The 25858-nt window shown below is 46.6% G+C and overlaps 1 protein-coding gene across 11 annotated transcripts in view; it reads right to left on the bottom strand.

Annotated features, from left to right (window-relative positions):
- Positions 1-25858, bottom strand: part of BLTP1 (bridge-like lipid transfer protein family member 1) — a 754177-nt gene that overhangs the window by 385366 nt on the left and 342953 nt on the right. For all 11 annotated transcript variants that reach the window (XM_082243836.1, XM_082243839.1, XM_082243842.1 and 8 more), the window contains exons 27-28: positions 23211-23466; positions 8898-9738 (exon numbers count right to left, since the gene is read on the bottom strand). In XM_082243836.1, coding sequence (XP_082099962.1) covers positions 8898-9738; positions 23211-23466 — 1097 coding nt within the window. The remainder of the gene's footprint in view (positions 1-8897; positions 9739-23210; positions 23467-25858) is intronic.

The raw sequence follows: 25858 nt of genomic DNA, 5'->3' as shown, positions 1-25858 counted from the left end.
CAGCCCACCTAATGCTCTTCAGCCCCCCCTCTCTAGCCCCCCAGTGCTCTTCAGCCCCCCCTCCAGCCCACCTAATGCTATTTAGCCCCACCTCCAGGGCTCCAGTGCTCTTAAGCCTCCCTTCAGCCCCCAGTGCTCTTCAGCCCCCCCCTCCAGCCCCCCAGTGCTCTTCAGCCCCCCCTCCAGCCACCCAGTGCTCTCCAGCCCCCCCAGTGCTCTTCAGCCCCCCCTACAGCCCCCAAGTGCTCTTCAGCCCCCGCTACAGCCCCCCCAGCCCCCAAGTGCTCTTCAGCCCCCCCTCCACCCCCCCAGTGCTCTTCAGCCCCCCTCCAGCCCCCCAGTGCTCTTCAGCCCCCTCCAGCCCCTTAGTGCTCTCCAGTCCCCCCCCTCCAGCCCCCCTCTCTAGCCCCCCAGTGCTCTTCAGCCCCCCCTCCAGCCCCTTAGTGCTCTTCAGTCCCCCCCCCTCCAGCCCCTTAGTGCTCTTCAGCCCCCCGCCCTCCAGACCCTTGATGGGCACTGAGGAGGCTGCACTGATGGGCACTGAAAACGTTATTAATATTTATTCTTGTAACTTCTGCATTAATGCAAAAACATTTAACAGTGTCATTTTATGAGATAATTTATGAGGGCGTGTTTAGGGGCGGAATTAGGGGCGGGGCAGGGTAGGAGTTGGGTGGGGCAACTGGTGGCGAGTAACCCTTAAGGCCTGGCTAGCTTTGAGCCCTGTTCTAGACCATTGGGATGTCCAAAAGCAGTATCAAAATGAGGGGTGGGAAAAACACAGCAATACGCAGAATTCCCAACAAGGCTAAACATAGCCAACCAGGTAAAAACAGGAGCTCAACTAGTAACAACTGGAGCTCACCACCAGCAAAAAAATTATAACCTCAAGAAGCAAAAGTCTCTGCGACTTCAGCCAGCAAAACTTTGCGGCCAAACACCACATCCGAAAATGCAAGCACATCCACCTTATAAAACTTTGTGAATGTGTGTACAGATGACCACGTAGCTGCCTTGCACACCTAAACCACTGTTGCCTGATGGTGGAAGGCCCAGGAGGCACTAAGCGCCATCATAGAATGCGCTTTAACAGGGAAAGGAGGAACCTGGCCCTTAATGGAATAAGCCTGCACCATCGTCTGCCTGATCCACTTGGAAATGGTCACAGCAGATGCGGCCTACCCCTTACGAGGTCTAGCCATAAGAACAAAGAATCAGATTTTCGAATCGGTTCAGTCACCACCAGGTACACCCGAATCGCCCTGACCACATCCAAGGAATGTAAAGCAATTTCCTTAGGATGTTTTGGCTTAGTACATAAGGATGGTAAAACAATATCTTCATTCAAATAAAACCCCAAGACAACCTTTGGAAGGAACGCCTGAAAAGGTCGTAACACTACTTTGTGCCTATGAAACATCAGGTAAAGTGACCGACAGGACAACGCAGCCAACTCAGACACCCTACGTGCGGACGGAATAGCTACTAAGAAGGCCACCGTCAGCGGCAAAGTGAGCAGAGGAAGTTCTTGAATATTTTCAAAGGGAGGCTTTTGAAGCACCGACAGTACCAAATTGAGGTCCCACGGAGGCACCAGGGATCTCCCCAGCAGAGACAGATGGCGAACTCCCTGCACAAAAGTGTGAACCAAGGACTTCACCGCCAATGGCCTTTGGAAAAATATGGCCAAAGCAGAAATCTGGCCCTTAAAGGTGCCCATAAGAAAACATTGATTTACACATAGTTGTAGAAACGCCAACAGGCGAGACCCAGAAAAGGAACAGGGAGAAACCCCCCGACTCACACCAAGTAATGTACACCTTACTAGGCCTGCATACCAAGACTGGTGATGCCAGTCTGGTGCCACCAGAATGACTGTAATCCCTTCTACCTCGACTCTGCGTAGCAATCTTGACAGAAGTTGTATTGGAGGAAATGTGTAAATCAGACGATACAGGCCACCAGGGCATCTGTGGTGTCGGCCAGAGGATCCCGAGACCTTGACAAGAACCTCTGCACCTTCTTGAGATGGGAGGCCAGCAGGTCCACATTGAGGGGCCCCCACCGAAGAGGCCCAATTGATGGAACACCTTCGGGTGAAGAGACCATTGTCCCGGATCCAACATCTGCCGACTATGATAGTCCGCATGCCAATTCTCTACAACCGGAATGTGCACAGCAAAGAGGGCCAGAGCATATAGTTCTGCCCACCTCAAGATACCGGCCACTTCCCGGGCTGCCTGGGCACTCTGTGCCCCCTTGATGATTGACATATGCCACAGCCGTAGCATTGTCCGATTGTATCCGCACAGGGCGTCCCTGCAGGTGATCTGATGCAACACCAACACCTGGGCTGATGCTGAGTCCAGCGTCAGACCCAAGAAGTCCAGCTTGGTGGACAGTGTCAGTGCCGATTTCTGAAAATGTGGTGTTCATCAGAACTCCTGTAGAGGTCACACAGTAATGTCCAAGTTGGCTTCTAGAGCCGAGGAAGACTCTGCACGCAGAAGCAGATCGTCCAGGTAACCAAGTACCGTGATCCCCTTCTGTCGTAGCAAGGCCAGAACTGGGGCCAAAACCTTTGTGAACACCTAAGGAGCTGAGGCGAGGTCAAAAGGTAACACCACAACTTGATAGTGCTCCTCGCCCACGGCAAAACGTTGATGCCTGACATATATTGGAATATGAAAGGTAAGCGTCCTTGAGATCGATAGAGGCCAAAAGATCCCCTTGATGAAGAAAAGCTACTACCGTGCGGAAGGACTCAATTTGAAACTTCTGAACCCACAGAAAGTGGTTTAGAGCCTTGAGATCCAAGATGGGACTAATCCTGTCTTCCTTCCTGGGAACTGTAAACAGCTTTGACTATAATCCTTGAAAACATTCTGACTCTGTAACTGGCACAATAACTTCTTGTGCTAACAGGTCCTGCACTGCCCTGTAGAGGCCATGTAGCCACTCGTGAGACAGGCATAGGATGGAAGGAAAGAACCTTGCCAGAGGCAAGGACCGAAACTTGATCTTGGAACCAAACTGAATCAACTCGTGGACCCATCTGTCCTGAATGAAAAAGGTCCACGGATCCGGAAAAAGGCAAAGACGTCCCTCCACCCCAGATGTGGGTGAGGGCGCTCCTTCAGGCTAGTGAAAGCTTGTTTGCGGAACCATAGGTGCCCGCCCGAAAGGGCCGCTTGTGAGCCGAGAAGAAAGGACCAAGTTTACAACGAGGTTTCTTGCCCCTAGCAACCTGCAGAAGTAATGTACTTTTACCTCCCGTAATACCCTTAATGATGACCCTCTTCCATAGAGGCCCCGTACAAACAGTCACCTACAAAGGGTAAATCAGTCATCACCTTTTTAGAAGCCTGGTCGGCCAACCAGTGCTTCAACCATATCAAAGAATCACCGCAATCAAAGATACCCTGCCGGCCAAGGGGGCCGCATCCAAAGATGCATCACAAATGTACTGTAACCCCCCATGATCAACTGATCTGCCAGCTCAGGAGGGTGTTGACTCCCTTACAGATCCTGGCGTAAAATTCATTTAAGGTCTGAGATACCAAGGTGATAGCAAACACCGGTCTCAAACTTAAAACAGCCACGGTGAAAAGGTACCAGACCAGAGCCTCAGTTCTCTTGTCCATGGGACCCTTAAAGGATGGAGAATCGTCTACCAGCAAAAGGGTGGCCTTATTTAGCCTGGAAACCTGAGAGTCCACCGACGTCCAGCATGCGTGGACACAGAACCCGTAGGCTTTCTTCAGAAGGGACTCGTAAAGGGGATATCTCTTAGCGAAGCACTTAGGTATTCCAACCATGCGTTTTGGGGAACCCCACTGACTAGTGACAATCTCGTCACAAAAGGCAGGAAATAGGAACACCTATTCGCCGACTCAGCATCCGCTGAGTCTTCCAACTTTAAAGTTTCCTGCACTGACACGAAAAGGCCTCCAGCAGCACTTTTTCATGCACGGCTGCAGAGGAGGAGGACTCATCCTCACTATTAGAGCACTCAGCATGCGTGGACACAGAACCCGTAGGCTGACTCTAGTCTGTGGCGGCCAGATCCACCTCAGACTCAGAGGAGGCAGAGGATACAGATGAAGGCGGGGGCGCTTCTTGCTAGGCCTCCTTTGCAGGGCCATATATACTTTGGATACAAGTGACTGCAGGGCTGCTGTCATGGCCACCAGGGCAGACTGAGATCAAGAGGGTCCCGCAGCTTCCAGGAGGTGATACACGCTCCAGATGCTCAATTGCCAAAAAAGAAGGGCCGACACTGACGCTAGAGGCCCCCGGCAGCACATCACCGAACTCAAGAAAATGGCCACTGTTATTCTCTATGGGAAACCCAAAACATAGCCGCTGGACTACAGAAAATATGGCTGCCGAAGCTGGGAATGCAGAATCCATGGCAAAATGGCGGCACAAGACCTGGGACCCCATGGAAAGGGTGATGCACCAGGAGGTGACCCCCCCCCCCCGCTGCACCCAGGTACGAGCACCACCAAAAAGAGTGGGCCGACGGCGGCACCCACCCACCACTTTCCGGCCCAACATCTTACAAGCCCTGCTACCCAAATGCACCCATGCCCCCCTAGGAGGGTCTAAGGGGGAAGCAGCGGGCAGGTGAGGGCAACCTACACAGGAGGAACCCTACTGTGGAGATGGGGGAAAGAATGTGAGGGAGAGGAAGGACACAGGAGGGGGCCTACCATCCTCAGGGAGTACCCATGACCACCCCAGCAATGACGCAAGAAAGGAGGGGGGACACTACTCACTACACCACCGCACCAGGTGGGCGTTACTCCCAGCAGTCCACCTCACCATCTTGCAATGGGGGTGCTGCGGCCTGAGGTACGCTGCGACTCTGATCGTAACTGCTATCGTGACCAGGGCTAAGTGACCTTGCGAGGTGTTTCCCTCGCTGTCCAGCCCCTGTCCAGTGGGGTTATGTCGCGGCCAACCTAGCGCGGAGCCAATAGTTGGGTCGCGCTTACAGGCCAGACTGGGAAGACCATAAGGATCTAGGATATCCAGTCGCCCAGTCCGGCTGTTGATTGTAGTTCACACAGGAGCAAAAATAATAAAGAAAAAGTAAAAAATTTAATTTGAAAAGGAAAAAATGCCAGGGCATTCCAGGGATCCCAGCAGAGAGCCAGGTCCTTACTTCTGACTAGGGATGATCGAACGGTTCGGGTCCACCATCGGTTCGGCCCGAACATTGGGTGTTCGAGGTTCGGCCGAATTTAGAACTTTTTGCCCAAAAAGTTCGGAATTCGGCAACCAGAACCGCCCAAAATGCAATGCTTCAGGAAATGGGCTTTAAAAGCCCGTGATTGGACCAGAACCATTAGCAAAAGCCAATTGAGGGGGCAGGAGAATGCTAGGAATGTGATTGGAGTGACTAGGGGGTCCCTAGACCAATCATTAGTGAATACGCCCCCCAGTATATAAGATCGCCCCCGCCATATTCCTAGCATTGTTATACTGGACATGGAAGAGAATGGAAGCAGTTCTGTTAATTTTACTTTAAAAGTGTCATTTAGCTATTTTTAGTGTGAGGAAAGGGATATCTAGTGTAGTTAGAGTGCTCCTTTACACTTAAGTTAGCTTCAAAAATTGAGTTTCTGTAGGGAAAGTGTTAAGTGTAAGGGGACCGTAGTGTAGTGTAGGGTTAACTGGCAGTGACTGCTATGGCAGGGTGACAAAACCCTTCCATAGCAGGGTGACCGCTATAGAGAAATGATCATTTCTCTGAATAGCTTCGGAACTGGAATATGGCTTCTCACCAGCCAAGCATTTTTTATGCTGCAGGGGCTGCCACTGCCAGTGCTTTTTTGAGGACATGTTTGATGTCAGACATGACATCTGAACATGTGTATAGGGGGTATATATAGACATATATGTCTGAATATATACCCCTAGACATATATAGGTGTGATAGTAGCAGAAATAAATGCTTGCGCTAATGAAATCATTTACAGGAATATATTTCTGCTACTATCACACCTATATATGTCTAGGGGTATATATTCAGACATATATGTCTATATATACCCCCTATACACATGTTCAGATGTTTTGCCTGCCTCAAAAGAACCCAAAAAAAATGCCAAAAAAACGCTAGCATCAAAAAAAAAATGCCCAGGTGTGTTTTTGCTGGCATTTTTTGGGGGGTTTTGGAGGCAGGCAAAACATCTGAACATGTGTATAGGGGGTATATATAGACCTATATGTCTGAATATATACCCCTAGACATATATAGGTGTGATAGTAGCAGAAATAAATGCTTGCGCTAATGAAATCATTTACAGGAATATATTTCTGCTACTATCACACCTATATATGTCTAGGGGTATATATTCAGACATATATGTCTATATATACCCCCTATACACATGTTCAGATGTTTTGCCTGCCTCAAAAGAACCCCAAAAAATGCCAAAAAAACGCTAGCGTCAAAAAAAAAAATGCCCAGGTGTGTTTTTGCTGGCATTTTTGGGGGGTTTTGGAGACAGGCAAAACATCTGAACTTGTGCACAGTACCACTATACACAAGTTCAGATGTTTTTCCTGACTGCAAAGAACCCAAAAAAATGCCTGCTTTGAAACCGGCAAGGTGTTACAGCAGCGAAGCCATATTCCTGTGCTCAAAGTTTTCTAATACAAACAATCCTTTTTTTTTCTGGTTCTGGACATGCTACAGAGCTGAAACTTCACAGGTACACCTTTTAGACCCCCCCCCCCCCAGACACAAAATCACACAAAAAAAAGTTCTTAAAAATTGTCATTTTTGATAAAAAAAAGCCAATTATTGAAAAATTAAAAAAAAAAAAAAAAAAAGAGATTTTTATTTTGGATTTAGTATCTGGGGGGTCTAAAAAGTGTACATGTGAAGTTTCAGCTCTGTAGCATGTCCAGAACCCCCCAAAAATGAGCATTTTCTTATAATTTTTATTAGAACAGGAATACGGCTTCTCTACTGCGTTTTTTCTTGCATTTATCGGGCATTTTTGGAGGCAGGCATGACTTTTTTTGGATTTAGTGTCTGGGGGGTCTAAAAAGTGTACATGTGAAGTTTCAGCTCTGTAGCATGTCCAGAACCAGAAAAAAGATAATTTTTCAGTAGAGCAGGGATGGTGGGACCCCTCTTTTACATTTATATGATCTTTTTTTTGGGGTTCTGGACATGCTACAGAGCTGAAACTTCTCAGGTACACCTTTTAGACCCCCCAGACACAAAATCACACAAAAAAGTTCTTAAAAATTGTCATTTTTGATAAAAAAGCCAATTATTGAAAAATTAAAAAAAAAAAGATTTTTTGATTTTTACTTTGGATTTCAGATCTGGGGGGTCTAAAAAGTGTACATGTGAAGTTTCAGCTCTGTAGCATGTCCAGAACCATAAAAAAGATTGTTTGTATTAAAAAACTTTAAGCACAGGAATATGGCTTCTCTGCTGTAACACCTTGCCGGTTTAATAGAAGGCATTTTTTTGGGTTCAACCCCCCACAAAATGCCAGCAAAAACACACCTGGGCATTTTTTTTTTTTTTGACGCTAGCGTTTTTTTTGGCATTTTTTGGGGTTCTTTTGAGGCAGGCAAAACATCTGAACTTGTGTATAGTGGTACTGTGCACAAGTTCTGATGTTTTGCCTGCCTCAAAAGAACCCCAAAAAATGCCAAAAAAAACGCTAGCGTCCAAAAAAAAATGCCCAGGTGTGTTTTTGCTGGCATTTTTTGGGGGTTTTTGGAGGCAGGCAAAACATCAGAACTTGTGCACAGTACCACTATACACAAGTTCAGATGTTTTGCCTGCCTCAAAAGAACCCCAAAAAATGCCAAAAAAAACGCTAGCGTAAAAAAAAAAAAAATGTCCAGGTCAAAAAATCTCTCTTTTTTTTTTAATTTTTTCAATAATTGGCTTTTTTATCAAAAATGACATTTTTAAGAACTTTTTTTGTGTGATTTTGTGTCTGGGGAGTCTAAAAGGTGTACCTGTGAAGTTTCAGCTCTGTAGCATGTCCAGAACCAGAAAAAAAGATCATATAGGTGTTAAAGGAGGCTCCCGAACCACATTCCTGTTCTACTGAAAATGTATCTTTTTTTCATGGTTCTGGACATGCTACAGAGCTGAAACTTCACATGCACACATTTTAGACCCCCCAGATACTAAATCCAAAGTCAAAATCAAAAAATCTCTCTTTTTTTTAAAAAAAATTTCAATAATTGGCTTTTTTATCAAAAATGACAATTTTTAAGAACTTTTTTGTGTGATTAATAGTTAATGGGGCATGACCCAGAACCCTAGGCACTTTTTATGGGCATTTATTGGGTCTTGGGGCTTCAAAATGGTGTTTTTTGATTACCGAAGTTCGGGTCCCATTGATTTCAATGGGGTTCTGAAATCCGGGCCGAACTTTCGGGAAGTTCGGATGTTCTGGCCGAACCGAACTTTTCAAAAGTTCGATCATCCTTACTCCTGACTAGGCAGAAAAAAACTGAAGTCCTATAGCAGGAAGTGATGGTATACCCTCTGGAACTGCCTTAGGGGCGTAGCCAAAAAGGTTTCCGCCTAGTCCTACTCCTGAAGAGAGAACAGCATAAAGCCCAATGGTCTAGAAAACATGGAGCTGTGTCCATCAGAGAACGAAAGAGAAATCAGGATTGATTAGATATTAAACCAGCATTTGAATGTTGATCAACAGATGGCAGAAACCTAATTGTGCTTTTTGTCAGCCACCGCATCTACCACCACCCATAAAATTTGAGCTCATATCCAATCCCTGCACTATAAAAAAACAATAAACCGCTGTATTTTATGGTAATGGAATTATTAAGTAAAAGAAATTCTCAAATGACTTTTTTTCCCCCATTATTTACTATATGCTTACCTTAAAAGTTGGAACACAAAGCTGTTCATAGGAAGTTGAGCTTTCTTCGCTTGTTGGAGTGTCTAGGTCTAATGGCCTATGTAGGGAAGACTTTGAAGTTCTTTTATTTGTTGGGTGTTTTACAGACCAGTTAAACACCTGAAACTGGCTCAAATAGTTTTGATAGCAGGACATAATTGGCTGCTGAGAAGTATGTTCATTATCCACAGGTTTTTCGGCTTCCATTGCATATACATGTTCCAGTGTTTCCTCTTCCCCACCTAGGGCAGAGACGAATGAAGCCTGAGAAGCATGAGTTCGAAGTGGTAATGTTCTTGGATCTAATCTCGCTTCTGCCTGTGAAGTAGCAGTTAAAGGACCCTCTACACTGTGGTAAATAGATCCTCTGCTATAGTCAATTTTTTGAGTTTGCTTTTTCCTTCTTTTTCTCCCCGGATATGTGCCAGGACCTTCATCACTGCTTATGGGTTCAAATTCCTCGGCCGCAGAAAAATAAGCTTCACTATCTGCCATAGACATACTAGAGTCCATTGAACGGTACTGATGGAAAGAGTTGGAATCTGCAGATGGAGTATATGGAAAGGAGCCAAAGCTCCTCCTCTGTTTTGGAGAGTCTAAGACATTCTCATCACTGCGTGAGACATCACTACTGAACTGAACTCCAACAGGACCTAGTGGTTTGTCACCATAAAATGCCGCTGAAAGACTCTTTGTACTACCGAGCCGTGTGGAACATACAGATGCCTGACGCTTCAGGGGAGAGCGAATTGGAGAATGGACTGCAGACCTGTCCTGCGAGTTTGGCGAAACTGGACTGCTTCCTGAGGCTTCCATTGGAACACTAAAATAAATAAATAGATGGAACTAAGCTGATTTAATTTCTATTACATACAGTATATAAAAAGACAGTATAAAAACAACCCTTTACCTATTTTCTGAAAGATGTGGCAAAAAGCTACAAGATTCCTTCCTACATCATAAAGATGAAACCTGACAGCACCAGTCTGATTTTACAGTTTCTTTTTAGTATATATCCTGCCAAAGTGAGGAGTACAGTTTAATAGTAATCCTTCTTTCATCTTTTACTTTATTTAAAAATGTTAACACACCTTTAAAAGGAGTATCACATTGTATGCAGTGCAAACAAACACCTGCACTGATTACTTTAAAGACAAAGTCCACCTTTTGCAAAAATTAACAAATGCATCCACATTGATAAAAAAAAAAATATCTTACCGTAAAATTCCTTTCTCTGAGTCCTCCGACAGTCGCCGCCCCTTCCCAATTCGACACCAATGGGTATTGACCTTTGCTCCGTAGGAGTAGCTAGGCAACAAGAATTGTTAATACAAAGCTTTTAACATAGACACACCCCTAGGGGCTGTCCCCCTCAGTCAATACCTCCCTGCACCAGCATTCCCAACTCAGTTTGGTAGCATAGCAGTAAGAGTACACAAAAACCCCAAAAGAGGGGCGGGGGGCGGCGACTGTCGGAGGACTCAGAGAAAGGAATTTTACGGTAAGATTTTACAAAAATTCCGTTTTCTCTTACGTCCTCCGACAGTGGCCACCCCATCCCAATTCGTCACCAATGGGACGTCCCAAAGCAGTGTAGACATGAGGGGTGGGAGACGCAACCGCAGAAAGGCAACGCAGTACCCACATCAGAGAAAGGAACCTTACCAGAGTAAGAGAACCAACTGGGCAACAGGAAAAAAGTGCTCAACAGGAGCAACAATCCCAGGAAAAACAAGCAACCCGGGGGCAAAACACCCCAACAACCAAGGGCCAATGAAAACAAGGGTCCCTAGGAGACTTCCGCACTGAGAACTTTACGGCCAAAGGAGGCATCAGCCGACGCCTGAACATCCACCTTATAGAATTTTGAGAAAGTGTGAACGGACGACCAAGTCGCCGCCTTACACACTTGGGCCACAGAAGCTTGATGCCGGAAAGCCCAAGACGTACTCAAAGATCTGGTAGAGTGCGCCTTCACAGGAAAAGGAGGAACCTTCCCCTTCAAGGCATAGGCTTGTTCAATGATCTGTCTGATCCATTTGGCGATAGTCGCAGCCGACGCCGCCATGCCCTTCCGAGGTCCCTCAGGAAGAACAAAGAGAGAATCTGACTTGCGAAAAGATTTAGTGGACGACAGGTAGACCCTGATCGCCCGGACAACATCCAAGGAATGTAAGGCAACCTCCTTCGAATGCTTAGGCTTCGCGCAGAGCGAAGGCAAGACAATGTCCTCATTCAGGTGAAAATCCGATATCCTTTTCGGAAGAAAAGATGGGTTAGGCCGCAGGACCACCTTATCCTTGTGGACCACCAGGTAGGGAGAATTGCAGGACAAAGCTGCCAGCTCCGACACCCTGCGAGCCGAAGTGATCGCCACCAAAAAGGCAACCTTCTTGAACAACAGAGACAACGAGATTTCCCTGATTTTTTCAAAGGGAGCCTGTTGCAACACGGACAGAACCAAGTTCAAGTCCCACGGAGGTATAGGGTCCCTCCTAGGAGGGGCCAAATGTCGCACCCCCTGAGCAAAGGTGCTAACCAATGAATTGGACGCCACAGGGCGTTGAAAGAGAACGGCCAGCGCAGAAATCTGACCCTTAATCGTGGCCAGCGCCAAACGCTGGTCCACTCCAGTTTGGAGGAAAGCCAACACTCTCGACACCGAGTATGAGCGAGGGGAATACCCCCTGGACTCACACCAGGCAAAGTAAGCTTTCCAAGTACGGTAATAAATTTTACCCGAAGAGGCTTTTCTAGCCTTGATCAAAGTGGGAATGACCTCAGAGGAAAGACCCCTATCCTTCAGGACCTGGCTTTCAACAGCCAGGCCGTTAAAGCCAGCGACTGTAAAGGAGGATGGAATATCGGCCCTTGAGACAGGAGATCTTCCCGGAGTGGCAGACTGCCAGATTTACGAGATCCGCGTACCAAGACCGGCGAGGCCAGTCCGGCGCTACCAGAATCACCGTGTGCGGTTCCGAGGCTAACCTGCGAAGAAGCCTGGACAGCAGCTGAATCGGTGGAAAGGCATACATCAGACGATACTGATGCCAGGGCGCCACTAACGCGTCTGAGGCGTCTGCCCGAGGATCGCGCGTTCTTGCTACGAACCTTTCCACCTTGTTGTTCAGACGAGATGCGAACAGGTCCACATCTGGGGAACCCCACTTCGCGCACAACATCTGGAAGACATCCGGGTGAAGGGACCATTCTCCCTGGTCCAGGGTCTGGCGACTCAGATAATCCGCCTGCCAATTCTCCACCACCGGAATGTGAACTGCCGTTATCGCCGGGACGTGCGTCTTGGCCCAAGACAGGATGTCGGCTACTTCCCGAGCCGCTCGGGCACTCCTGGTGCCCCCTTGGTGGTTGATGTAGGCCACCGCAGTGGCATTGTCCGTCTGAACCCGAACCGGACGGCCCCGAAGCCGGTCCGTCCATCGCAGAAGGCAAAGCTTTATTGCCCTCAATTCCAGAATGTTGATCGGGAGGGAAGACTCCTCCCCCGACCAAGTTCCCTGGGCAGACAGAACGCCCAGAACACCACCCCAGCCCAACAGGCTGGCATCCGTGGTGAGTACCGTCCATGACAGAGGACGAAAAGACTTGCCCCCCCCGACACCGCCGGGGACTGGAGCCACCACAGAAGACCCCTTCTGGTGTCCTGGCTCAACGAGATCCGTAGATCCAGGGATTGCGGTCGCCCGTCCCACTCGGACAGAATCTCCGCCTGGAGACCCCGCGTGTGAAACTGGGCAAAAGGTATCGCCTCGAAAGACGAAACCATTAGACCTAGACATCTCATGCATGTCCGGAGAGACGAGTGTCGGTTGTCCCTGAGGGACCTGACCTCGTCCTGAAGAGTCCGGAGCTTGTCCTCCGGCAGGAAGACCTTCGCTTGGACAGAGTCCAGAATCATTCCCAGATAGGGAAGGCGAACCGAGGGACACAGAGTCGACTTCGGAATGTTTATGGTCCAACCGAACTCCTGCAGAGTCCGCATCGTGGTGGACAGTTCGGTCACCAGGCTCAGACTGGCATTTGACCTTATCAGGATATCGTCCAGATACCCCAAGACAGCAATGCCCTGTGCTCGCAACAGGGCCAGAACCGGCGCCAGCACTTTGGTAAAAACCCGCGGAGCCGAAGCGAGACCGAAAGGTAACGCCAAGAATTGGTAATGATCCTCCGCAATGGCGAATCGAAGGTACCTCTGGTGACCTTCGAAAATGGGGATGTGTAGGTACGCATCCTTCAGATCGATGGAGGCCATGAATTCCCCCGGACTCAGGGCAGCCACCACCGAGCGCAGGGATTCCATGCGAAACTTGCGAACCCGCACAAAGCGGTTCAGAGCTTTCAAGTCCAGAATCGGACGCACTTTGCCCTCCTTTCTGGGCACAGTGAACAGATTGGAGTAAAACCCCCGAAACCTGTCCCGATGAGGCACCGGGACCATCACCCCCTGGGCCCGCAGGTCCCGTACCGCAAAGTGCAAATCCTGCAAGCGCTCCGGAGACAGCTGAAGATTTGAGGGAAAAAATCTGCCCGCCGGCCGAGAGAGAAATTCGATCTTGTAACCAGACCGAACGATTTCCTGAACCCACCTGTCCCGAACGCGGGCCAGCTAAGGTTGTAGGAAACCGCGCAGACGTCCCCCCACCCCAGAAACGGGTGAGGGCGCCCCTTCAGGCGGAAGTGGTATGGGAAGTTGAACCGGACTGGCCGGACTTTTGTTTCTCTGTCCACGGCTTCTTCTGGGAGCCTTGGCCTTTGAAGGGCTTGCCCTTGGACTGCGACCGAAAGGCACGAAAGTACCCCTAAGAGGGCCTAGACGAGGAATTCCGCTTTCCGCGGAAAGACTTATGCTTGAAGGACTGGGGCAGGAGAGTACTCTTGCCCCCCGTAACCCCTTTGATCAGGGTATCCAAAGCCTCGCCAAAAAGGCGAGACCCCGCATAGGGAAAATCCGCCAGCGTCTTGCGAGAAGATTGGTCGACCGACCAATTCTTCAGCCAAATCAGACGACGGTTCAGAACCGCCACGCTGGACAAGCGTGCAGCCAAGGGAGCTAAATTCAAGTCCGCATCACACAAGTACATGACACCCTGATGGATCTGGTCCACCATAGCCAACGTGGTAGGCGAAGCGGAATCAGCCGCCAAGGTGCGCCTGAGCATCTTGGTCCAATCAGCAACAGCCTGCGCCGCCATAATGGAAGCAAAAATAGGCTTCAGCATAGAACCAGCCACCATATAGGCATGACGGGCAAGAGACTCTATTCTCCTGTCCGTAGGGTCCGGAAAACCGGGGTGTCCTCGGAGGGCACCGCAGTAGCTTTGTTCAAAACGGCTACCGCGTGATCCACCGGAGGCGCCACACACCAACGCTCATCTGTGGCAGGCGCAAACGGATAAAGCAATTTAAACTTATTTGGAACAGTAAAAGGCTTCTTTAAATTGCGCCACTGTTCATTAACAGTATGGTGAAATTCAGCAGGGCAGGGAAAAACCTGCGCTGATTTGCGAGCCCTCTGTGTTCCGAAAGCAGACGTCCTAGCAGGATGAGCAGGCTCATCCTCCAAGTGCAAGGTGTCCTTTATGGAGGCAATCAGCTCATTCATGAGTGCAAGCTCTTCAGGCGAGCCAGGGGGAGAAACATCAACCCCCTGCACCTCAGGCTCTCCCCCCACAAGGTCCAAAGATGAGCAGGACCCTGAAAAGGGCACGCCAGCCCCAGCAGCCATATCGCCCTCTGAATCAGAGGAAATGGATAACCTGGCCCTTTTTGCGGATCGTTCAGCCAGCAGCATCTGCACCTGAGACACCAAGGAAGCCACTACAGTGGTCAGATCGGCCCCCTCGGGGGGTGCAGCAGCCCCCTGGTCCCCCACCAGGGCGGGGGGAAACTTGCTATCCTGAGAATCCATGCCCCAGTATAGAAAAGCAATAAAGGTACTGGCCCTTTAAAACCACGGCGAGCGCAGCCCACCGCACACTGCTGTATGCACTAACCCCGCAGGGAAAGACAAACACTGAGCAAGGAATGACAGGACCGACAGGTAAAAACCTGGAGAGAGCACACCAGACTGCTGCCACCGATCGCTGTTCCCGGGGAAAGAGGAAGTGATGCAATGCTGACTGATAGATATAGCCTATGGAAGGCTCCAGCAAAATGGCCGCTCGGTAGAGGAAAAAAGGCTACTAGAAAATGGCGCCGCCATGTGCACAGACAGTATCGCCCACCAAAATGGCGGCGAATGGCGCCAAAACCTGGCGCTGCATCGATACAGGGCCGGACACATTATACAGTGAAATAAAAATGGCGGATCGCCGCAGCGATCACCGCACACACACATGTCTGTACTCCAACTGCACCCAGAGCATAATAAAACCGCAGAGCAGGATGCCCCCCCCCCCCGCAGCCCACAGGCATGCAGCCACACAGGGATCTGACAGGGAGCCCGCAGTCACACAGACATGGAGGGTAAACACAGCCACAGACTGACACCCATACAGAAGGTCCCCACACAGAAGGTGCTTACCGTACCAGATGGCGTGGGGAGCCGTCTCCAGCGACAAACCGCTATCAGGGCAGACAGGGAGTGCCGCAGCCAGGACGCTTGCGGACCGCAGTCATGGCGTCCAATGAGGTAGCCACCTCACAGGCAGCATCCCTGCAGCGAACAGGGATGGGTCGTTCAATGTGCCAGGGTAAAACCTAAGCTGAATGCTCGATGGCAGGCTGGGGATCCATCTGGCTATCAGCCCTGGGATGCAGAGCGGCCAGTCCGAGACCCAGCTCCGCATGATGAATCTTCATCAGAAGATCTGTAAACTAAGGCTGACAAAATAACAGCTAGCCAGAAAAAGAGAAAAAAGTACTTGAAATAAAATCAAAGAAAGGGTAGAAGGCTGAGACTGAGCCCCAGCAAAGGATAGCAGCTACTCCTAAGCTAGGCAAAGACAAACTGAGTTGGGAATGCTGGTGCAGGGAGGTTTTGACTGAGGGGACAGCCCCTAGGGGTGTGTCTATGTTAAAAGCTTTGTATTAACAATTCTTGTTGCCTAGCTACTCCTACGGAGAAAAGGTCAATACCCATTGGTGACGAATTGGGAAGGGGCGGCGACTGTCGGAGGACGTAAGAGAAAAAAAGATTTCTGACTTGCTTGTAAAATCTAGGTCTTGGAGTACATAGAAGACATAGGCATTACAGGTAGATAAGTTAAGGTAGGTTCAGGTGCTTGGACGCTGCCAACTGAGGATCCCCATATAAAATCTCCCCCAATGCAAGCCTCAGTTCTTTAGCAATCACCACAACCACAGAGCCACAACCTTTGTAAAGATCCAAGCCAAGGACAAATAAAATCACCAAAAATATTGCTCATTTATGGCAAAACGCAGGTATCGCTGATGTGGAGGATAAATGGGACATGCAGTGATTCCACAAAAACCCCTGGGTGAAGGGAGGTGATGACTGACCTGAGGGATTCCATGCGGAACTTCAGAATTTTCAAGTATTTGGAGACGAAAACCAACCATATATAGGACTTTAAGGGTGCTCCAATATTATATATATATATATATATATATATATATATATATCTATGCACACAGTATCCCACAAAAATGAGTACACCCCTCACGTTTTTGTAATTATTTTATTATATCTTTTCATGTGTCAACACTGAAGAAATGACACTTTGCTACAATGTAAAGTAGTGGGTGTACACCTTGTATAACAGTGTACATTTTCTGCCCCCTCAAAATAACTCAACACACAGCTCACAATGTCTAAACCGCTGGCAAAGAAAGTGAGTACACCCCTAAGTGAAAATGTCCAAATCGGGCCCAATTTCCTTCCCCGGTGTCATGTGACTCGTTAGTGTTACAAGGTCTCAGGCGTGAATGGGGAGCAGGTGTGTTAAATTTGGTGTTATCACTCTCACTCTCTCATACTGGTCATTGGAAGTTCAACATGGCACCTCATGGCAAAGAACTCTCTGAGAATCTGAAAAAAGAATTGTTGCCCTAGATAAAGATGGCCTAGGATATAGGAAGATTGCCAATACCCTGAAACTGAGCTGCAGCATGGTGGCCAAGATCATACAGCGGTTTAACAGGACAGGTTCCACTCAGAACAGGCCTCGCCATGGTCGACCAAAGAAGTTGAGTGCACGTGCTCAGCGTCATATCTAGAGGTTGTCTTTGGGAAATGAGTGCTGCCAGAATTGCTGCAGAGGTTGAAGGGGTGGGGGGTAAGCCTGTCAGTGCTCAGAGCATACGCTGCACACTATATCAAGTTGGCCCGCATGACTGTAATCCCAGAAGGAAGCCTCTTCTAAAGATGATGTGCAAGAAAGCCCCCAAATATTTTGCTAAAGACAAGCAGACTAAGGACATAGATTACTGGAACCACAGCTGTGGTCTGATGAGACCAAGATAAACGTGCTTGGTTCAGATGGTATCAAGCGTGTGTGGCAGCAACCAGGTGGGAAGTACAAAGACAAGTGTGTCTTGCCTACAGTCAAGCATGGTAATGGGAGTGTCATGGTCTGGGACTGCATGAGTGCTGCTGGCACTGGGGAACTACAGTTCATTGAGGGAAACATGAATGCTAACATGTACTGTGACATACTAAAGCAGAGCATGATCCCCTCCCTTCGGTGACTGGGCCGCAGGGAAGTATTCCAACATAAAGACTCCAAACACACCTCCAAGATGACCACTGCCTTGCTAAAGAAGCTGAGGGTAAAGGTGATGGCCTGGCCAAGCATGTCTCCAGACCTAAACCCTATTGAGCATCTGTGGGGCATCCTCAAATGGAAGGTGGAGAAGTGCAAGGTCTCCAACATCCACCAGCTCCGTGATGTTGTCACGAAGGAGTGGAAGAGGATTCCAGTGGCAACCTGTGAAGCTCTGGTGAACTCCATGCCCAAGAGGGTTAAGGCAGTGCTGGAAAATAATGGTGGCCACACAAAATATTGACACTTTGGGCCCAATTTGCACATTTTTGTTGTCAGAGCTTTAAACATTAATGGCTGTGTGTTAAGTTGTTTTGGAGGGAACAGCAAATGTACACTGTTTTACAAGCTGTACACTCACTACTTTAATTGCAGCAAAGTGTAATTTCTTCAGTGTTGTCACATAAAAAGATATAATGAAATATTTACAAAAATGTGAGGGGTGTACTCGCTTTCGTGAGATACTGTATATACACACTGTACACCACAATTAAAGGCTAAGTTCACTTTTTGTGAAAAAATAATAAATGCATATCTTTTTTGCAGGTAAAAAAAAATGTGCACGTATTCTCTTTTTACTCTGCCGCCTTAACGAGGAAGTAAAGTTTTACCTATAGGTAGTGTAAATATCTCCTAAACATGCACCGTTTAGGAGATATTTACTGTCCTAGCAGCCAGTTACGTCACTGGCGCATGGGCTCTGAGGAAACACCTGGCCGTGCCGTTTCTTCAGAGCAGTGTGCCATGACTGGTGGCTCCTGCTCATGTGTGTGGGAGTGATGTCATTGCGGCTCCGGCCAGTCACAGAGCCGCAAACCCAGAAGGAAGACCGGATATAGATGGACGTCTTCTCCAGCGATGACTCGCATCGCTGGAATGCTTCGCTTTCTGGTAAGTTTAACATAATGTTCTAGTATGTGATGCATTCTAGCACATTATGCCTTTGCCTTGCAGGTAAAGGAAAAAAAAAAGTGTAGCGGTTTACAACCGTTTTAAAGTTCTATATAGAGTAGAATTTATTTTCTTCAAAAGTTGACAGATGCTGATGCCCAGCTGAGCAAGTCAGGAAATTTATATACACAATATTGTCAAAAGTATTGGGACGGCTGCCTTTACACGCACATGAACTTTAATGGCATCCCAGTCTTAGTCCGTAGGGTTCAATATTGAGATAGCCCACCCTTTTGCAGCTTTAACAGATTCAACTCTCCTGCAAAGGCTATCCACAAGGTTTAGAACATCTTTGGGATTAATTAGTGCAGAGACTGCGAGCCAGGCCTTCACGGCCAACATCAGTGCCTAACCTCACAAATGCGCTTCTGGAAGAGTGGTCAAATACTCCTATAGACACACTCCTAAACCTTGAGGATAACTTTCCCAGAAGAGTTGAAGCTGTTATAGCTGCAAAGGGTTGGGCCAACTCAATACTGAACCCTACGGACTAAGACTGGGATTCCTTTAAAGTTAATATGCGTGTAAAGGCAGGCGCCCCAATACATTTGACAATATACTGTATTTGGTCTTATGCTCAAGTATTTGGTGATGTATTTTAGGTCCAAAATGGGACACGTCACTGCTGGGTTTTTGCACTGACAACAGATTTGAGTTAAAACTCCTATCTCTCCCTTACAAGAAAGGGTACACTAACCTCCAAGAAAAAAAAAGGTGTTGGAGAATACCTTAAAGAGCCTGTGATAGCTGCAGAGTGGGGGCAAGTTAGAACATAAATCAGGGAGGAGGCAGAGATTAAAACTCAAGTTTGTAGGCCTGGAAGATGACAGATTGAACCAAAAGTCAGGAATTTCCTGGATCCAGATGGCTGCAAAGGCTTACAAACAACCCCCCCCACTTGAAGAAGTGGGACGACTCATTATAGTGTAGAAGGCTTGGAGCCGGGTTTAGCTGGCTTGGGATGACAAAACTTGCGTTGGAGTTATTTTCCTGGTGGAGGCATGTAAGAGGAGGCCTGTGAGAGGAGGCCTGTGAGAGATGAAAGGAACCTTTTGACATAGGGAGTCAGCCATTCCATCCTTGTAATGCTTCAAGGCAGGGAGTAGGAGTTCCAAACACTGAAGAAGCTCAGGGTAATGCAGAAATGGATCCCAGTTAATGAGACATCCTTTTCATACAGGAGTCCTTCCATGTAGATAAAGTTGGCAACCAGGTGAGGATGAATTAAATTTCTCTTTATTTTAGCCAAGGAGTAGACATATTCCAAACTGAGCCAACAAGTGCTGGCTCTGTTTGGAACATGTGTGCTCCTTGGACAAAATACAGAGAAATTTTATTCATCCTCACCTGGTTGCCACCTTTATCAACATGGAAAGACACCTGTGTTGTGGGGTGGAAACCTTAACTCTGGCACGGTGAGTAGAAACAGAGCTCTTGCTGACCCTGATTGCATGATTGGGTTGCAGTGTCATTAATTTGCATGTATCCTTATTCTTACAGACTGCAAGGAATGACAGACTGCCACTGAGGCAATGATGTGTTGCATTGCTGGACCAATTAGAACAAAAAAGAGGATTTGTAAAGAACCTCAAACTTCTACACAGCATTCTTAAAGGCTGCTGCAGCCCCAGTGGTTCCCAGTAGTTCCACACAGGGGAAGATAAAGATTGACCCTTAATTCCCTGCTTTGTAAGGGTGAAGGGGTCTTCAGGGTCTTGGTCACACCAATCAAGATCACATCTGCTCTGGACCTGTATAGCACCCTGTGACTAACCAAATGTGCTGCACAATGTGCCAAGGTGAGTGCCTGATGTAGAATCCAGTGCCCAAAGCAACTTTGTAGACAATTCCAACGTCTTCTCTGGCAGGGTTTAGTTATGGTCCCCGAACCACTGTCCGTGGGACACCAAATCAGAAACTGCATAATATTCCACCATGGCCATAACACAGCGAAAAAGAGTAAATTGAAGAAATCAGTAAATGTAACCAACATAACAAAGAAATCCCCACTCAGTAGAGAAGGAATATCCAACACCTAAAGAAACTAGCAAACTGTTGCTTGCAGGGAGCGGAAAAGGAAAAAAGGGGACCTCACAGTCTTTTTGCTAATGTCTAAACACCTGAAGGTGCATGCCTATAATCCAGCTGTCCCTGAATCTGCCTGTGTCCTGTACTGTAGGAACAAGAAAAGTGTATTTATTAATTGTTTGCATCAGAGAAGCATTGCAACTCCTATCAGTGAATTGTGGGTACCATGCACAGGCTCCTGTAGACTTTTCCTCCAGCTGAAGCTCCCTACCGAGGTACAGATCTTGAGTAATGTGGATAGCGGAAGTATCAATGGACTACAAGTGTATGGCAGATTGGACTTGTAACTCTATTCAGAGATCTCTGTGAAGGAATGGTGGCTGTCTGGGTGGAGACACAGAGCTGCACCAAATTCAAAGAGATGACCAGGTCTGTGGAGTCGGAAATGCGGAAATGGAGGAAATTTTGGGTACCTGGAGTCGGAGTTGGCAAACAATGCACCGACTCCGACTCCTACTAAATTTAGATTGGAATTTAAAAAAAAGCAAGTTTAAATGTCCCAATTCACAAAAAGTTATAATTAATGACTTAGTATAAGGAAACTTATAATTGAGGAGGCCAAATGTAAAAAGGAAGAACTACAGAAAGTTCTGAAAGGACGTTTTGTCTTCCTTAAAATGGATGCATGCACACGTCACAGAGTCAATTATTTTGCTATTAATGTTAGATTTGTGGATGAAAATAACAAAACAATAACACGGACCCTCGGATTAAAGGACACTCAGGCACATCACACCAGTGATTACCTTCAGAAGTTAGTGGAGGGTGTTCTAGAAGATTTTGAAATTACAAAGGAACAGATTTTATGTGTTGTGACAGATAACGCTTCTAACATGTTGAGCACGATTGAGAAGATGAACGCAGATGAAGAAGGAAACAAACAGATATTAGAGTTAGAGGAAGACAGCTCTGCAAGTTTTGGAGAAAGTTTAGAAACTGAAGAGAATGCTGACATTTTTTTAGACAACTTTGTTGAAGAAGCATTGAAGCTTGCTACTATTCATCATATGCGATGTGCTATTCATACACTGCAACTTGCCATAAGAGATGGATTAAAAGATTGCCATGCAGCTACACTAATTGGCAAATTATGGCAAGTAACTGTTGCAGCCAGGGCCCCAAAAACAGATGCAATTTTGAAAAGACGCGCAGGAAAAGGAGCCATTTTTGATCAAACAACTCGCTAGGGAAGCACTTATTTAATGGTGAAGTGTTTGCTTGAACTTAAAGACTTCATAGAAGAAATGGACAATGAAAATCTTGCATTAACTGAAAGCCAGTGGACACAAACAAAAGAGCTGGAGAACCTTCTTTCTCACCCCTTCACTGTCACCAAGAGGTTGCAATGTGACGATCTAACCCCGGGTAAATTCCTCTTGGAATGAAAGAGCCTGTTATATCGCCTGAACAAAAATGGAGGGTTAATAGCTGAGGGCATTGCATCTTCAATGATGAAAAGAGAGTCTTTTGCTGGAAAATGAAATCTTGTTAGCGGCTATTTATGTCGACCCAATGAGCTGACTTTTGTTGAACAGTGAACAGACTGCTACTGGGAAAAAGGCCCTTTATGATGTAGAAGTTCGCATGAAGGGATTACGAGCTGAAATACCTCCACAGGATGAAGTTCTTTAAGCAATAGTGGTAACTCAGGATCATCTTCTTCAAACTAAGAATTAGACTTGGATTCCTTCTTAGACAAAATGGAAGTTGCTAAAGGAAAGCGACGTCGCATAAGCGTTACAGAACCAGTAAATGTCCAAATAAAAAAATTCCAACAGGAGTTTTATAAAGCACTAAAAGAAGTTGAAAAGTATGATCGCTCATCAAAACTTACTGTTGAAGAAGCCATCCTTGTTCCAGAGATCGCTAGTGATGTGGCCAGAATAGTTACTGCAATGCCACTCACCCAAGTCAGTGTGGAAAGATTAATACATATTAATACAGAGGAGTCGGAACATTTATCTACCGACTCCACAGCCGTGGAGATGACATAAGCTTGTGGGGAGAAAACTCCACAGATTCACCAGGAAGGTGGGGCAAATTAGGGTTGGGGGCTGCGAACTGTGGAAATAACATAGGGGTGAATATAAATATGGGTGTAATATGAAACATGGTCAGTAAGGTGGACTTAGCCTTTAAAGATACTTTAATTCAAAGGCAAATGAATAAACCTTTAATACATTTGCATAATTAACAAGAAAGAGAAAACATTTGATAAAAACATAGCAAATGGTAAAAATGACTCCTCCAGCAACAAAAGAGAACATGTTAAAAAAAATCTTGCTGGAATAAACGTATAAAAATTGTAGTTATAGTGTGGTTAAACTGGTAATATAAAATACATATCACTTGTAAGAATTGTATTTTCATAGACTTTCAAGATACAACAGGTAGACAATACCTGGTGCGATGTGCTTTCTGGCACAAAAACAAATTGAAAAATCAATTTTCTTTACCTGGAATTGGATTAGTTTTCAGAAATAATAAAAAGAAGTAGATTAACTCCAGTCACCTTTTATGAGATTCTTGGGACTTGGCTCTGGGTGGAAAGTCTATGTTCCCCAAAGTTTCTTCAGCTGCAGAAGAAGGACTGTCTTTTTCACCAGCCAACAATGGTAGAGCAGCACTGCAACTGCTGTTCTCATCCGAAGATGAAGAACTGTGAGATCGTAGTGGTACTTGTAAGCTCAGATGTTGCGCTTTTCTTTCAATCTCTATGACTACAGATCTGGAGTCCCAATCTTTTCTTCTACAGCCAGTGGGCTTACCTTGAAAAATAAAAACGTATTTTTATATATATATATATATATATATACAATGTCCTGCTTTTAGGAACTAGTGCAAGCAACTAGAGGTGGCTGCACATATCTTAAACAGCACTAAATTCTCTGCCGTAAATCTAAAATACTGAGCCACTTTGACTGGCAAAGCCCTGCCACCTCCTGGTAGTACTAAAGCTTGATGTAAAAAAGGGGGGGATTCTTCACCCAGGTGACAAGGTAACATGCAATGGTGAGCCTGATCCTCCACCTCCACCACACACTGACTCTTACCAAAAGTAGGGGGCCACTGTTTTCACAAATGGCCAAACAGCGCGGTGGGTGATTCAAAGGATCACTCAGCCTTAGACATCCTGACCGCTCTGATGGCTGAATCCTTCTGGAGCACAAAGGTACCTCATACAAGGAAAGGGGTCAAGAAGAAGGCCTCATAGTGTGATAGGTTTCAAATATTTGTTTAATATAAGGTGAAAAATAACTCACCCAGCAATAAAATACAAGACGTATATAATAAAAACAGCGTTCCTGTTGATAACCAAGATAATGGCCAACATCCAGGCGCGATGACATAGCGTAAGGCTGGCTCCTCCCAACGCGTTTCGTCGTACAGACGTCATGAGGGGCGCCCGGAAGTCGGCCATTATCTTGGATATAAACAGGAACGCTGTTTTTATTACATGCGCCTTGTATTTATTGCTGGGTGAGTGATTTTTCACCTTATGTTAAATAAATATTTGAAACATATCACACTATGAGGCCTTCTTCTTGGCTTCTTTCCTTGTATGAGGTACCTTTTGGCTCCGGAAGGATTCAACCATCAGAGCAGTCAGGATGTCTAAGGCTGAGTGATCCTTTGAATCACCCACCGTGCTGTTTGGCCATTTGTGGAAACAGTGGGCCCATACTTTTGGTAAGAGTCAGTGTGTGGTGGAGGATTGGGCTCACCACTGCATGTTACCTTGTTACCTGGGTGAAAAATCCCCCCCCCCTTTTTTCATCAAACTTTGTTTTGTCCTTGCTGGACTTAGGACTGTCCATTTAAACAGCGCTGCTTACATGTTTTTACATTGTTTACTTTTATCAGTATTTTAAGTTGGCAGCTGTTACATGTATTTGGGAAGCGCATAGATTGTTTTATTATAGTATTAAAGCTTGGCCGTCCTATCTCTTGCATGTTCCTACTGGCTAGTGAGACAGGAAAGTGAGGGAAATGGGAGGGAAAGACAAACTTTGACACTACCAGGAAAACATTTGGAAAATATTACAAAACAACATTAATACAGAAGTGTTATTTAGTACAAACATAATGAAACTGCAAGCAAAAAGGTCTTGTAAAGTCTCAAGGTTTTCCACCTTAATGCATTCTATGCATTAAGGTGAAAAACCTTCTTAGTCGCAGTTGTCCCCCAGACCCCCCCCCCCCAAGTTACATTGATGAGCACAAGCCCAGTGGCTCCAGACGCTGTCTCAGGTTCTCATTGGATAGATTCATCGGCTCCCACTGCTGTCAAACAAATCCAGTGACACAGGAGCAGGGGACGGGGGAGAGTCCTACTGTCTGTGTCAAAGGATGTAGCAGCAGGACTCGTGAGCGCGCCCGCACGGGTGCTCCCATGGAAAGAGGAGGAGCCAGGAGCGCGGCCGGGGCACCCCAGAAAAGGAGGATCAGGGCTGCTCTGTGCAAAACCCTTGCACAGAGCAGGTAAGTGTAACATGTTTGTTATTTATAAAAAAAACGAAACTTTACAATCATTTTAAAATAGTGTAGGCATTCACATTTGTAAAATAATATAGATTTATTACAGGTACTTCAATTTCTTGTAACTTTATCAAAAGGTTTTCCAGCTTTAGTGCATACTCAGTGCAGGAGCTGGGATTTTCTTTGACAATTTGGCTTCAGCTCTGCTGGATTAGCAGCCCAGAGGTCAAACTTTCAACACCTCTCTACTAGTACGCAATAAAGCTTCTATATTTGCATAAGGGGGAGAGACCATCAGTGAACTGAATGTGGGACCCTCCAGTTCTGCCATATGTTCTGCTTTCTCATTTGGTATATGGCTACCTTGTAACATGAGGCTGAAGAAAAAGCAGAAGAAAGTGAGGATTAGAATAGAATACAACTACCCTATTCTATGCCTGGTTCCTGGCAAAGAATAATAATAAAAAAAATAAGCTAAGAGAATGATGATATAATTTCCCTTTAAGATGGTACACCATCATTACCTCCCACTAATACTAATAAACAGACTTTACAAGATGGAAAATGAATAATATAAAATATGGATAATGCAAAAGAGAACATAAATTGCAAGCTCATTACAGATAGTGATGAGCCGAACACCCCCCCCGTTCGGTTCACACCAGAACACCGCGAACAGGG

Source organism: Pelophylax lessonae (assembly GCF_965119305.1).
Source record: "Pelophylax lessonae genome assembly, chromosome: 1".
NCBI lineage: Eukaryota > Metazoa > Chordata > Amphibia > Anura > Ranidae > Pelophylax > Pelophylax lessonae.
The sequence above is the reverse complement of the archived record's forward strand: the minus strand, read 5'-3'. Positions and strand labels throughout refer to the sequence as shown.